Source organism: Perca fluviatilis, chromosome 4, assembly GCF_010015445.1.
Source record: "Perca fluviatilis chromosome 4, GENO_Pfluv_1.0, whole genome shotgun sequence".
Lineage (NCBI taxonomy): Eukaryota > Metazoa > Chordata > Actinopteri > Perciformes > Percidae > Perca > Perca fluviatilis.
This window is the reverse complement of record NC_053115.1, coordinates 12,196,700-12,213,336: the sequence shown is the minus strand read 5'-3', so window position 1 is coordinate 12,213,336 and position 16,637 is coordinate 12,196,700. Positions and strand designations below refer to the sequence as shown.

Below are 16,637 nucleotides of genomic sequence, written 5' to 3'. Positions count from 1 at the left end.
TAAAATTTGTCCCAGAGGATTAAAGTTGAGTCATAATATTGATACAAGGCACATGCCAAATTCTGAAGTTGTAACCATTCATGTTTCCACAAAACCAGTTACATCACCACTAGAACAATCACAGTGATGCATACGGAATCCGTAAGCACTGTGATCGTTGCTATGATACAACAAAACAGCGCTGCTCGGATCAGCAGCAACAGCAGCCTACAGTCCATCTGCTTCAATGCACTAAGCTATTCAGCTGATAACGCTAACTCTCCCAGTATTCGACCCAGGTGAAAAAAGCTTCTGGGGGGTGTTTGGCTCGAGGTCGTGGTGCAAAGGACCCTAGGGTGAAATTACTCCGAACCATCACTTTAACCAAATTGTGACAAGTGGCAACTAATCATCACTCCTGGTTTCCCCCATGGCAACCACATTATTGTAGTCCACTTTTTTCTTGTACAGTATTTTCATTACAAAAAATAAATCATCATTGATGGCATTCGAGCATATGCGTTGCGGATGTTTAAATTTGCGTTCTGATTTGTTTACTACGTCCCCGCTGTCAGACATAGGCTAATTGTTATATTTTCCATCTCTGTCTGCACAATTTTTTTGCCCAAAAAGGACCCTGTAATTACAGCTTCCATGTCACCCAACAGATTAACTATAGCCTATATATGTCTGACAGCTAATGGTAAAACAAAATATATTAATGATTCCTTGGTAAACCAAGCATTATTTTTTCCCCATTTTTTTCTTTTTTTGTAAACCCCACCTTAAAAAATCCCTTTTTCCCGCCCCAAAACCCCGTTTTGAAATTTGATCTACATTCCCAGTGTTAGCAAACACTAGCTAGTCTGTTAACATGAATATTTGCAAGCCTCCAAGAAAAGACGTTACACTTTAAATCCTACCTGTTGCCTTTCATCATCCACTTATTTAACTGCTGTTGCATCCATTGACATGCCATCTCCTTTTCCCTCTTTCTTTTTCTATTTTTAGCCGCCGACAGCTTTTTTGCTTTATCCATCTTTTTCCACAGACGACACTCACTACTCGTCCCTGCTCGCGATATTACGAATCCTACTATGGCCATGCCCGTGTGTGTGGCCCCCCGCTCCCGCTTCTACAGTATGTCAAAATTCTATGATGGAATCTTATGAGATAGGGCGCCTACTCGAGCCTGTTAGTCCTCTACACTGTTATATAATAACATTGAGGAAATGCAGAAATGATTTAGAAATGCACAAAAGCAGCTACATACACATACCAAAAAAAAATGTATTTATTATTTTTTTACCATCGCTTTGGCGCCCCCATGGTGCTGCGCCCCTATGCGCTGCATATAGCGCATACCCACGTTTTGCGCCACTGGGTATATGTAAGGAAATAACATAGGCACAGACTAATTATTGCTAACTAAAATGTTAGTTAACATTAGTAATTAAACCTGAACAGCTAATGTAGGGTGACCAGATTTCCCGGAACTAAAACTGGGACACTTTGCGTGACCGTAGTGCTCGTGCACGCACATGCTTTTTAACAAACATGTGCCAGCCCAGGTCAGACATAGACACAGACAGATTAGACACAATTTTGCCAACAGCACACGTAGGCCTACTGCTCAAAATATAATGGGGTATCTCAGTTAATATTCATGAATTGTCTTGGTATGTAGCCTACATATCTAAGAAACAATATTAAAAGACATTGAGTGAGTTTCGTGTGGGACCAACTTTGTTTTTCAGAATTAAAGCATTCTTTTGGAAAATGCACCCTCATCCTCAAGTTCAGTACTTGTGAAAAACTTTGTGAAAAGGTATTTTTCATTGCATGGCACTAAACGAATTATTTGGAACTGCTGCTGTGTTAGCTAAAGTTAGCTTGCCAATTCCACCCGACGCTGGTTAACTTTACAGACAATGAGCTAAAACAAGTTATCAGTCATCTGGTCAGGGCACTGAGCAGATGACACTGTTTTAAGAGTGTGAGAATGAAACATTAAGTTGTTAAATTTGACTAATTTAGGGGCTGGAAAATTCTTAATAATTCTTCCCATTTATCCCCACTCATGTATATGGGGAGAACTGGCATAACCTGGTTATTCATTTAACCTGGGCAAGACCATACCACGGTTACTGCTGTCCATGGGTTTGACTGGTTTTCTATGACAGATTTATGACCTCTATGCATTTTTGCTTTGCTATTTCTGGTGCTTTTAACAATCCCAGTGGTTCTTCTGTGACATAACAGTGACTTACCCTCAGAGGGGGCAGGGAAACCTGTGGCACGATGGCCCATTAGTGCGAACAAAAAGGTACACTGTAATGCTGAGTGTTTGGGCTGAGTGGAGAAGAGACCAGGGGCCTGTTTCACAAAAGCAGAATATATAAATCCAGGATAACTGATAAATCGAGGCTTGACCTAGCTAATCTGTGCATCCTGGTGGTGCGTTTCACAAAGCCGAGCCAGGCTGAGGAGGAGCACTAGGTTGAGCCAGGCTGAAGTAATTCAGATAGATGTTGGCCCACGGCTTTCCTCAAAAACCGCAGGTCGCATCACAGTTTACTGATGCCAAAATAGAGACTACGCGTTGTACATACTTTATACAGAGTGAGCAGCAGCTTCTTATGGAAGTATGATATCATGAAATACATTTGTATAAAAGAAAGAAAAGGCCGCTGTAATGAAACAGCGAAAGGGCAGGACCACTGAATGTAATTGTAGCCTAAATATATACATTAACTGACAACTGTTGAATTGAACCGTCATAACATACCATTCAAGGAACTACTAATCATTTGCGCAAATTAACAGTTGTACTCTTTGCCTTAAAAGTAACAGAAGATAATTTACTCAGGAAATTTACCATAAAGATCAATTTTCTACAACGCTAGAATATGATGCGTAAATATCTCTTTCACTCTGTTTCTTATGGAGCTAGAACAGTGACAGTAACCTGTGGTATTGAAAATAAAAATTGGCATTGAAACAACAAATATTGGTACTGAAAAATGTTGAACTGAAATATAAAACACAAACCTCAAAAAATAATAATCTCACAATGCTATTATTTTATTTCACTTTGACATTTTTTGTATTATGATAGTCAATGTCAATACACTTGATGTCTGACTTTTCAGTAACAGTTTTTTTTACACTCAGGATTTTTACAATGTCACTGTTTTAGTTTCAACTTTCTTCACTGTTTTGGCGTAGGAGTGGGGGAGAGCGTTACGTAATTTATATGATTTGATACTTAAACTCACCTCCACACATCCTAAATACCTATATCTGAATCCCACAATCACCTGAACCAATCTAATAAATCTGTTTATCTCTGCATTTTTTTCACTTAGAAGACTGGTTTAGTGTAACTTTAATGTCTAAGCTGTGTTTTTGGCAGAAAACTGTTCTCTCATCCATGGCTACACACAACTAACTTGTGGCTAATTGTAGTAAGCACCCAACGCAGCTAATACCACATCAGCTAGCCCACTTGGGGTTGAAATATATAATAGTACTGATTACTGATTGTCAAGAGGTACTAGTCCTCAACCCACTATATATTTTAATCCAGGCCTTGACACTACACACTTGCCAAAATTTGAATTAAACTTCTTTATTTTGTTTGATATTTATTATGGCCATATGATAAAATAAAATGCACACCAAGTGTGCATTTATTTCAAAAAAGTGTATGTTTTGTAAGTATTATAAAAGAACTATAATAACCTTACTTGCAATACAGATATACAAATCAACAGAACAGAAGACCTGCAGTGAGTACTTTACCACCCATCCAGTGCCCTCTGAGGCTGCAGACTATGGCAGAACTGAGGGCAGCCATTTCAATTCAATTCAATTCAATTCAATTTTATTTATAGTATCAAATCATAACATAAGTTATCTCGAGACACTTTACAGATAGAGTAGGTCTAGACCACACTCTATAATTTACAAAGCCCCAACAATTCCAACAATTCCAGTAATTCCCTCAAGAGCAAGAAAGCGACAGTGGCAGGAAAAACTCCTCTTGGAAGAAACCTCGACAACCCAGGCTTGTAGGCGGTGCTGACGAGGGGTTGGGGTGTGATGAACAGTGGCGATAGTAGCACATAATAATGACATTATACTAACTCCTAGTACAATGGCGGAGCTTTGCAAACTGACAACTATGTGATTCTCACACATAAACATGGCAGGATAACACAGGAAAACCATTTTGTTGTTTAAAATGACACATACCACTACTACTTTATATGTAGTACTGATTTTAATCCTTAACAGTTTTAGAAATGACATGCATTTACAGTATGGACTCCAGCAAAACAGTTAAATCTGTACCTTTCAATGAATAACAAATAAATATATTCAAGTAAGAATTTGACTCTATATTTCATAACAAATTACAGTAAATGCAATGATAATGCATATGAGGGTTAATGTGTACTGGCCTATGCAAAAGGGTACAAGTCCCATTTCATGACTTAAACCAGTGTAAAACAGTGTAAAAGTGTAAATAGTCAAAATCCACAGGCTGATGTTGCAGAACTTCCTGAAGCCTTCTCAGCAGTCTCTCCATAAACTGCCTCCCAGTCAAAGGTGCCTGTAATTATACACAACTTAGTGAAATCAGATGAGAAATGTAAAGGTTATGCCTTTAAGCCAGAAATACCTCAGACATACTAGTTTTTGTTTACAGACAAATTTATACATTTATGTCCAAGTAAACCTTTAACCGATAATATCAGTTAAACAGTTATAAAATATTGTACTGGACTGGTTTACATGATAATGTTAACTGTTATGTTCAGTTAAGGCAGTTATTCAGTAACTGTGTTTTCCCAGTTTTAGGAAATGTCAGTGAACGCGTTCTGCCTGTGTGATTTGCCTAGAAACCTGTCAGTCAGCAGCTATACTTGTGATTGGAGGATAGTTATGGGGGAGGGGCGTTAACGTTCCGTGGCTGTATCGGCAGGTAGAGAGAGCGGAGCTCGTTCTCTCAAGACATCCATGACGGAGCTAATGAGAGATGCAAGCGAGTCAAGCCTCGTGCACCAGCAATAACACTAGCCTTAGACTTATAAAGGACACAAATTACTGTTATTATAAATACTAGATTATAGAAGATAGATTGACATCCCCAGCCGGAGACTTAGCTACAATTAGCCACAAGTTAGCTGACGTGTGCTAACCATGGATGAAGAGAACAGTTCTAACCTCTGCCAAAACAACACAGCTTAGGCCTACATTAAAAGTTAACACTAAACCAGCCTGCTTCTAAGGAAAAAATGGCAGAAATAAACAGACTACTAGATATTGGAGGTTCCAGGTGAACTTGTGGAAGCCATTGCAGATATGTGGTTATAACACATGGATCTGTGGATGCCTGTGGAGCTGCTTCTCTCTCCCAGTAGCCTATGCAAATTACCTGTAAACCACGCCCTCGTTGTCCCTCCCCTCAGGCCCCTCCCTCCTTAAGCCAAAACAGTGACAGAAAGTTGAAACTGAAAACCAGTGACATTGTAAAAATCCTGACAGCGTAAAAAAAACTTACTGAAAAAGTCAGACATCAAAAAAAATGTAGATTGACATTGAAAACCTAACATAATACAAACAAATGTCAAAGTGAAATAAAATAATAGCATTGTGAGATTATTACTTTTGATGTTTGTGTTTTATATTTCAGTTCAACATTTTTCAGTACCAATATTTGTTGTTTCAATGCCAATTTTTATTTTCAATACCACAGGTTACTGTCACTGTTCTAGCTCCATAGTTTCTCCCTCTCTCTCTGATGGGCTAAAATATAAATGTCCTAAGTCATATTAACTTCCACTGCTCGCGTTTAATGCAAAGTGTACAACTGTTCGTTTTTGCCAATGACAGTGACTTATTGAATGGTTTCAGTTAAGAGCAGTAGTTCATAAATGTATATTTTTAGACTATCATTCAGTCTGTCCGCTATTGTCTGCCACGCTTTTTGCGGGTTTTTTCGCGTTCCTTCTCTACATATTATATGCCTTGCTCCTGTATATATGGACATAGAAAAAAAGACACTAAAGAACTTGGACTCTAAAATCTAGAAACTATGAAGATAATTAAGTGATAAATCATGCACACTGTAAACATGAATGGAACAGAGTGATACATCAGTTATTCCCCAAATATAAGGTCAAAACCATTGAGGTTTCCTGTTGCAGAATGCACAGTAGCCTACATCACTAGATAGTTACTGGCCAGTGAACTAAACTATAATTTGGGAGGATGACAATTAGGATATGTTCTTAAATTGTACAATCCTCCCAAATTATAGTTGCATACTGACAAAACAAATTGTGGCTAAGAATGCAAATACAATGTACATGGAAGTGAACAAACATGATACTTATTGTTAAAGAAAAAAAAATGAATCAACCAAAAAATCAAGGTATTGGTAACTATAGAAATGTACACATTGTATGTATTCTTATAACAACATTAAACACATTTAAATTGATCAGCCTAATATCTCAACAACTCATAATATATTAATTAAACTCTAACAACAATATAACACAGTCCATACACAATATAACATAATAATACATAATAATTATAAAATAATGTCACAACTTTAAATAATAACATACTTAAATAACAGCAATAGACTTTGTATAAAGCTGATAATAACAATAGGGTAAAACACTGCTGGTACAGAAAATACAGGATTAAATAAATCCTGGCTGTAGCTGGTCAGAGCAGGCTAGCTTACAGAATAAATCTCCATGGTGATTTATGTGCCTCCGCTTTCGTGAAACCGAATCAAGGCTTAATTCATCCAGGATAACTGGGAAATCCCGGCTTAATCCCTTATCTTGGTTTTGTGAAACAGGCCCCAGGTACTGGTCACAGCCCTGTCCTTGAGAATCCCTGATCTAACCAACCAAACTGTCCACACTTTTAGCTCACTAGCCTCAAGACTTCAGAGTTGTTGAGTTAGGGGGAAAGCTTCAACATAATATTTTCATGACCTGATAACCATGACATTATAAAAGTATGCTCAGTAGGATCACACTCTCATACACATCAAATATAATAAGATCAACTGATTTCAGGCCACTAAACACTTGTGTCCAATCACTGCTCCCCCTGGTGGTTAGATAAACAACTGCAACTGTTTTTCCAAACGGTGCTTAAGGGTGTTACCCATCGGCCCCCCTGTTCACTACGTCATCATGGGGGATTTCATTCCAGCCAAGTCCAGACAACTCTCAGTGGATTGACCGTCAATATCAACAACAGGACTGCTGCAGTTGATTATCCTATTAATTACAGTGGTTTTTTTGGAGGCTACATTGTTCAATTAGTTATTTCTCCTTTCCTTTAAAATACCCCATAAGTAACTAGTAAATACTAAAATACTCATTCTTACTACTATCGATGAAAATGAAACAAAGGACCCCCTTTAGATCCTCAAAGGACCCTCTCCATGTTGCTCCAGCTTACTTAAGACCAAACGGATAGCCTTCAAATGAAACAAGCCAAAAGGCATCACAACAGCCGTCTTGTCCCTGCTTTCCTCTTCCATATCCACCTGCCAGTACCCTGACCTAAAGTCCCGTGATCTGGAACACTCAGGTCCATGCAGAGGCACTAGGATATCATGGATTTAAGGCCGGCTGCACACTGGCTGCGTGGCGTGAGCGTGTCAGCTGCGTGGCGTTTCCAGGCAAAATAGAATAGAAAAGATGTTTATATGTCATTTTGACACAAATACATAATAAATGACATTTTGATGTTTGAAAGTCTCTAGGTTTTACATAAATGCAGATATAAATGTAAATTAAAAAAATAATAAATAATTATCGATTTTAAAATATTGCACCTGTCAATACAGAACAAAATATTCTGTAGCCTATTTTGCCGTCAATACTGCCGACGTTGTCTTTGCTGTAATCAAATCAGTATATGGGAAACATACATGTGTACAGACAAGGCTAGCAGCGAGGCGTCAGACACGTTTCTGATATGCAAAGACATAGAAAACGCCACGCAGCCACCACGCAACTGACACGCAACAGAAACGCCACACAGCAACTGTGCAGCCGGCCTTAAGGCTGTTTTATAATTCTGGGTAAAATCTACACCGTTTCTACATGCAGGTACGTGGAGACACGAACCTACGCGGAACCCTATGACATAGACTGACTTGCACCTCTCGAAAAATGTAACTACATGTCGCGGTGACGCACGTGGCTTGGCCGTGGCTTGGTAGCGTTGCATTTCCCCCTACTCATTTCCTGGATCTCCTTTTTCATAAACAACATGAAATCAAGGAGAGGGTTAACTTTTCCTGCTACAGATTTCCCACCTTGGTCAGAAAGCACAGGGTTGACACTTTGTTTCTCCCACTATGCCTCTAGAGTCACAACTTGCTCACTCTCTCACTTTCTCCCTCGCTCTGTCTCCCACTCCTCACACACACACACACACACACACACACACACACACACACACACACACACACACACACACACACACACACACACACACACGCCGGCTCTAGGCACACAGACAAATAAACAAAGAGTGTCGCAATTGATCCTCTGGAAACCATACAGCCCCTAGCGTTCTGGCAGTGAAATGCCCCCAACAGCTCCTTCCAGGCAGCGCTGCGACCTAACCCTAACCTTAACCTTAACCCTAACCCTAACCCTAACCCTAACCCTAACCCTAACCATAACCAATGCCTAATCCTAGTGCCGTTGGGGGCAAAAAACACAGATAAACCAGTGAAATGCACCGCGATGCAAAGAAACGCGTTCAACCCCAAAGCAGAACTCCAAAAGGGTCACAACACCGTAGGAGTGATTCCATAGCCACGGCTTGGAGTTGAAGCAGAAGCATAAAACAGCCTTAAGGCATTGAATCTATAGGCGTTTCATAAGACGCATACTGACTTATTACTCATACTTTCACATACTGACATCTGAAATCAGAAAAACATCTAGGGGTCCTATCAGCTTTATCTGTGAAGACCACTGGGGCTCCCCAAGAAGATTGACAAAGCTCAATGATGTAATCCCTGAGCATTAACCTCACATGCTCTTTCCCTTTTCTTTTCTTTGATGAGACCCGGTAAGCTCTGAAGCGCACCGGAATGTTTTTCACCGTGGGGACTGAGTGTTTGATGACAGGGGTTCTACCAATCGTCTCTGAACAACCCGAAGGCCAATTCTTGATAAGGGGTAGCACCTCTTCAGGCAGGCTCTTGAAAAAGTCAGGGTGCTCCCCTGTGGGAGCCCAACTACAGGAGGGGAAGGCATAGCAATGAATAGGTTGATACGGGAAGGCAGCTTTGGCCCGCAGGTGGTCCAGGTCAACTGGCCAAGGCCCCGGTTAAAAAAGGGGAGAAATGCTCATCTTCCTTTGACCTAAGACCGTACCTGCATTCAGCCACATTAATTTGAACCAATCAATTAACCAACCAATTATTCTGAAGCACAAGCAACACGTTAATTGAATAACTTTGGGATAAGTAAAAAAAAGGATTAAAAATCTATTACAGGCTTAGGCCCTGTTTACATGTACATGGTTATTTTGAAAAACTGAGACATTTCCCTTTGCTTGTGCCCTTCGTTTACACGCAAACGGAGAATTCACCTTGGAAAACTGACAGCTGTGCACGATGTTATTTTTGAAAACGGAGAGGTTGAAATGTTTATGAAAATAGCCGGCCACATGTAAACATAGCATAATTCAGTCAGTACAATCTTTTTATCCAGTTATGCATTTGTATACTGATGCTGACTGTTTCATCTCAATATTGGTTTCGCTCATAAAAGATAAAGGACAAAACATTTATATTTATTAGTGATAAATGAGCAACTACAGCCCAGCAAGCATTTTCGAGGTGGTTGAGAGAATTTGGAAAGACTGGTTACAGCTTTGTAACTTCACAAAAACATCTACTGAGGACCCCTGTGTATTGTTATGCCAATGAAACCATACAAGTTAGATGGGGTAGTGCTCTGAGTGGTTTCATGTCAATAGTAAAAGGGTTTAGGCAGGGTGTGTTATGTGCCCATTCTTGTTCAACTTGTTTATAGTTGACTTGTTTGGGCAGTAAAATGTTTGTAAAGCAGGTTGTGTTTTTGATAATATTATGGTTAATCATTTAACTGCAGTGCTGTTCTTCAACATCTGGGAAATATACTTTATTCTTCTAATATGTTGTTGATTTTGATATCACATTTAATGCATATGTTGCTAGAGTAATAGTGAGGTTTAAAATAGCATAAATATAAAATGTATTTGTATACATAATATAAAATGGCTTCTTAAAGTTGGCTTATTATAAGGATTATATTCCTGGAATATTGTTATGCATGCATTAACATGTAAGCAGCATTTTAATGTTGTAGCTGGTTAAGATGTAGGAAGCTTTATCTACTATACAATACAATATATTATATACAATATATTACTTATATTCGCCTGGACAAGTCATATTAGTAAGAGAACCACATAATTGAAGCTCTAGTCAGCCCTGTGAAAAGCTGTTATAGATACACTTCTAGGTTAAGACAGCATTGGTGCAATAGCCTGTATATTCTATAGGTTAATATGCAATTTTTATGTATTATTGTACATTACAGGCCAAAAGTTTGGACACACCTTCTCATTCAATGTGTTTCTTTATTTTCATGACTATTTAAATTGTAGATTCTCACTGAAGGCATCAAAACTATGAATGAACACATGTGGAATTATGTACTTAACAAAAAAGTGTGAAATAACTGAAAACATGTCTTATATTTTAGATTCTTCAAAGTAGCCACCCTTTGCTTTTTTGATAACTCTGCAAACCCTTGGTGTTCTCTCAATGAGCTTCATGAGGTAGTCACCTGAAATGGTTTTCACTTCACAGGTGTGCCTTGTCAGGGTTAATTAGTGGAATTTTTTCCCTTATTAATAAAAAAAGCAAAGGGTGGCTACTTTGAAGAATCTAAAATATAAGACATGTTTTCAGTTATTTCACACCTTTGTTAATTAAATAATTCCATATGTGTTCATTCATAGTTTTGATGCCTTCAGTGAGAATCTACAATGTAAATAGTCATGAAAATAAAAAGGAAACGCATTGAATGAGAAGGTGTGTCCAAACTTTTGGCCTGTACTGTATATCCAATAGGCTATGCAATTATTATGTATTTTTGTATCTCTTTTTTATACTATGTATATTGTATTATGTGTTATATGGACCTGTGTGTGTAATAAAGTATATATATATATATATATATATATATATATATATATATATATATATATATATATATATATATATTATTAGGTAGTTTAATGAATAATATAACCCTCTTTATGTGTCTGCCTAGTTCTAATGAAGAACACTGAAAAGTAACTAGTAACTACAGCTACTGTCAAATAAATGTAGTTGGTGAGATGTCATAATAATAATAATAATAATAATAATAATGATTCTATTTTCAGTTAAACTAAGTGTGTATCAGCAGACGTGGTACAGCAGGGAGAGAGTACTTTTTCATTCTCAAACGTGTGAGCTATACCTGTTAACTTTTACCGCTGTGAGCTATTAAAGCATTGACATTTTCTGCATTGTTTACACTGAAGGAACTAAAACGGGCCTAGAATGACTTAATCTAACAACTGGGGAAACTTGAACATACCAAAGGAGAACTGAACTTTGAACACTTCATATGCATTATGTGGTATGTTCCAACATGCACTAAATAAAAAATTTTTTTTTTTTTTTAAAAAAATTATTTTTTTTTTATAAAAAAAAAATTTTTTTTTATTATTTTTATATTTATTCTAAAAAGGGGATTTCAAAGCATGTGTACTTTTTTGCCTGTTACTCATCCACAACCCCTCCCTACTAGCCTTCAATATTCATTTCACTGCCCGGTGACCACTAATCAGGCTACAGGAGTTACACACTCGACGAGGCTCTGTTACATAATATAATTTTTACTCCATTTCTATACCTCTTACTCACTCCCCCTTCAGCCTGTTATTCCCCTTCAGCATGTCCCACTGCAGGGTGTGTCAAGGCTTATCTTCTGACAAACCTTCACTACCTGTTTTACAGGACTGGTCACTCCTGTCATTCAGAGCCAGAGGCATGTAGGCTGAGGTGGAGGGGAGGGTGGACAGCAAAAGTGAACGTACAGGTTGAAGTGGCTGAAGAGGATCCTCCCACTCCCTCGGCACAGATATAAAAGCTGGCAGAGTCTACAGCCAGACACTCAGAGGGACTCGGCTCTCCTTTTGAAGACTGCTCATCTCCTGTTCTCCTGTTCTCAGAACGTTGATAACCTTTACCACTACAAACATGAGGAAGGCATACTCTGTCAGCTCTAGTAGCAGTACCAGGAGGTCCTTTGCACCAGTTAGCAGCTACTCTGTAAAAAGATCCAGTTATGGTGCTGGGGCTGGAGCTGGTGGTCTTGGTTTTAGTATGTCTTCAATGGGCAGCGGATTAGGTGGTGGTTCTGGTAGTTATGGCTTTACTTCTAGCCAAACAGGAGGCGGCTTCATCCCTCCACAGATCACAGCTGTCCAAGTCAACCAGAGCCTGCTGACCCCTCTGAACCTGGATATTGACCCCACCATCCAGGTTGTCCGCACTCAGGAGAAGGATCAGATCAAGACCCTCAACAACCGCTTCGCCTCGTTCATTGACAAGGTTAGTTCCTGCATGCTCTGTGTGACGGTCTTATGTTCAAAAACAATTCAGACGGAGCTTCAAATAGTCAATCAAAGCATTGGCTATACCACATTTATAAATTGGTATATTTTTTTTTTCAACTGTTGACAATCTTCCCTGGTTTTGTGTCTCCACAGGTTCGTTTCCTGGAGCAGCAGAACAAGATGCTGGAGACCAAATGGAGCCTCCTGCAGGACCAGACCACCACCCGCTCCAACATCGATGCCATGTTCGAGGCCTACATTGCCAACCTGCGCAGACAGCTCGACGGGCTGGGCAATGAGAAGGGCAAGCTGGAGGGAGAGCTGAGGAACATGCAGGGCCTGGTTGAGGACTTCAAGAGGAAGTGAGTTCTTTCAAGAAATGGTCACTAGTTATAACATATACCTTGATATAAGTCCCTTTCCTAGAACCCTTTTTTTCTCATGTTCCGACTGGACCAATTTGGGGATTATTAAATTCCTCTGACCGCAGTTCCTGTAACTCTTTCAGGTCCTACTTCAGGGCAGGGTCTTTTTCCTTTTCCGCATAGGAACCGTTAGTGACCTAGCAATGTCTGAAACACATACAGTACATATTCTTCACTGTCTGTTGCAATTTGCCTACTTTTGCTAACTCATAAGACAAACATCACACATTCAACCAGCTAATTGTTAATGCTAGTTAAACTTACCCGTCGTTTTGTTTGCCTGTTGCGCTCTGCTCTTCTATTTTCTTCCATCATATTAATTAGGATCATATTACGCTGGAGCCTTCGTCTTCTGTGTTTCTCTGTTAAGTACTCCAGCCTAGTCTTTAAACGCCGCCATTCGAACTCCGTTATTAGGATCCCGACAAGGTACAACAGGAACATTCCGATGGTCTCCTCCATGCTGTTTTGTTGTTGTATGTGGCGCTAAAGTCAAGTGACAACGCTATGAAGACCGTTGCCATGCTTGCGTAACTCCCTTACCCCTCCTACCAGTTCCTATGGCCACTTGGCCAGTGTGAATGCAAATGGAAAAAACAGTTTTGGGGGAGAGTATTTAGTAGAACTGTTTAGAAGTGGACTGTTCCTGTAACTACGTTCCTGTAACTACTTGGTCGGAAAGAGGCTATAGTGAGAAAATGGAGCAGATGTACTAAAGAGCTGACTTGTGTTCCAACAGGTATGAAGATGAAATCAACAAACGTGCAGCTGCAGAGAACGAATTTGTGCTACTGAAGAAGGTACCAATATATCAAGATGGACATAATTATTCTTTTTTAAATTCTGGGATTTAATGAAATGTGGCCAGTTATAACACTTTTTTTCTACATGATCTTCTTTCAGGAAGTTGATGCTGCCTACATGAACAAGGTGGAGCTAGAGGCCAGGGCTGATGCTCTTCAGGATGAGATCAACTTCCTCAGGGCCGTCTATGAGACTGTATGTATCTATAATATCTAATACTTCATAATACTATGATAACCATTTGAATTAAAGCTAATGAGCGTTCATTGTGCAAATAAAAAATGACAAGAGTTAACTATGGTACAATAACCACTGGTTCTGTAGGAGCTTCGTGAGCTGCAGAGCCAGATCAAGGACACCTCTGTCATCGTGGAGATGGACAACAGCCGTAACCTGGACATGGATTCTATTGTGGCTGAAGTGCGTGCTCAGTATGAGGACATTGCCAACCGCAGCAAGGCGGAAGCAGAGACCTGGTATAAACAGAAGGTGAGTAAAAGAAAGAGTTAATGTTTATCCCGTGTCTTTCATATACACTTGCAACACCTCTCTCAACCTTCTGGATCATCTTTTTGATAGACCTTGTTGTATTTTTCATAATAGTATGAGGAGATGCAGAGTACTGCCGGACAGTATGGTGACGACCTGCGCACAACCAAGGCTGAGATTTCTGAGCTAAACCGCATGATCTCCCGTCTTCAGAATGAGATTGAGGCCGTCAAGGGACAGGTATATTTCAAAACCTTCTCATGGATGATGCCTTATTATTAACACACTTCATTGTTTAAGAAGATTTGCAATTATTAAAACATATCTGACATGATTTTCCACAGAGGGTCAGCCTGGAGGCTCAGATTGCAGAGGCTGAGGAGCGTGGTGAGCTGGCAGTGAAGGATGCCAAGCTCCGCATTAAGGACCTGGAGGATGCTCTGCAGAGAGCCAAGCAGGACATGACCCGCCAGGTGCGCGAATACCAGGAACTGATGAACGTCAAGCTGGCCCTGGACATCGAAATTGCCACCTACAGGAAACTGCTGGAAGGAGAGGAGTCCAGGTGAAATAAACTTAAATATTTAATGAAGTTTCATGACTGCAGCATTAGCTTCAACTCTGAATTAGGCACTAACTTGTCATTATTCCACCATTAGACTGGCCAGCGGAGGCGCAAGCGCAACTATCCACGTGCAGCAGACCTCTGGAGGTGGTGGTAAGTTACTGATTTTATACATCAACATCATAGTGATACCTGAACCAACAGAGCACACTCACAGATGGATGGATAAATGATAACACGTTTTTCTTCTGCTCCAGGATACTCCAGCTCCAGCTCCGGCGGTGGATTCGGCTATGGTGGCAGCAGCTTGTCTGGTGGTTATGGCGGTACTGTTACCAAGTCCACAGTCTCATCAACCAGTTCCAGGAGAGTGTATTAAAAAGGAGAGCCAGTCCTCTTCCCCTTCAGAAACTCTTGAATTTGAATCCCATTCATGGTGCTTTGCAATACCATTGAGCAGGTTCAACAAGAGAGCTGAATATATTGTTACACTGCTACCAGTTGTGTTTCAACGATCCCTGGCAGCTTTTCTTACTCTTCTTGAGAGTAAGAAATTATGTTTAACATAATTTAACAAGAGTTTCTTAAGGTAAACATGGCCTTAAACACACAAGAGCCAAACTAAAAGTCTGTACTCAATCTTGTCAATCTAAATACTTTTTGTATTGCAGTGCACTGATGAACTGCTCTGAAATAGGAAATAGTGCTGATATTAGTAAGGGGAGCAAGTCACTGACCAACTCTGATAACTGTAGAAAAACAGTAAAATTTAATTTGTGTGACTTTACATGTTTACAGTTTCCGTTTGAACAGATTGGCTACTGGCTTATACTTGTTGATTTCCTGTCAAATTTTTCCATGTTCAGCTTTGCCTTTACTTGCCTTCAAGACAAAATTATGTTGAAACCAGATTTATTTAGTAAAAACCTTCCTATAAACATTACTGATGAATGTTGCAGAAAATGACATCAAAAGAATCTGAATAAAATAAATCTGAGAACTAAAATGATTGCCTCTCACTCTCATTGTTGTGATAAATGAAAGAAAAAGCTTAGGAGGGTTTTACTTTAACAGCAACATTTCTACACTGAGATTTCACTTGGGGGCAGTGCTGTGCCACTTTTTGCTACTCACTTCCTGCTTGGTTTTGTAATCCGCCAGATATGCATGTACATTATGTCATCTCTACATTGTCATTTCTAGTAAATATCAAAATTGTGATGGGTAAAGGTTTTAAATCCACAAAGCTTCACTAATTACTTCTCAGTGAGACCACACAAAAACTGGAAAAAGAAATTGGACATGTCACTAATTAACAGCGTTTGCAGTTCAAACATCGTGTAGACACTCAGTTTCACTAGATCGCCAAGGTTGTAGTGTGTTGCACAACAATGCAAACACTCTGTAACCTTATTTGATAGTACATTATTTAAGTACATTAACTGCATTATTTTCTGCAAATACAATGGTTTATTAATGTACTGTGTCCACTTAAAGTCTTTATTGGGATGTTAACAAGACAGATTCTTTCTTCATCTTCACCTCAGGCTGAGAGTGCTGGCAGTCATCATACATTTAATTGTTAAAATTGGTCCCAGAGGAATTACAGTTGAGTCATAAAATGTATACAAGGCACATGCCAGTTTCTA

The 16,637-nt window shown here is 39.4% G+C and overlaps 1 protein-coding gene across 1 annotated transcript; it reads left to right on the top strand.

Moving 5' to 3' along the window:
* The first annotated feature begins 12,279 nt into the window (after positions 1-12,279).
* On the top strand, positions 12,280-15,994 carry LOC120558143 (keratin, type II cytoskeletal 8-like). The gene is made up of 9 exons (XM_039799059.1): positions 12,280-12,700; positions 12,859-13,067; positions 13,870-13,930; positions 14,034-14,129; positions 14,259-14,423; positions 14,538-14,663; positions 14,768-14,988; positions 15,083-15,141; positions 15,246-15,994. The coding sequence occupies exons 1-9, from the start codon at positions 12,347-12,349 to the stop codon at positions 15,365-15,367; spliced, it is 1,413 nt and encodes a 470-aa protein (XP_039654993.1). The 5' UTR covers positions 12,280-12,346; the 3' UTR covers positions 15,368-15,994.
* The last annotated feature ends 643 nt before the right edge of the window (positions 15,995-16,637 follow it).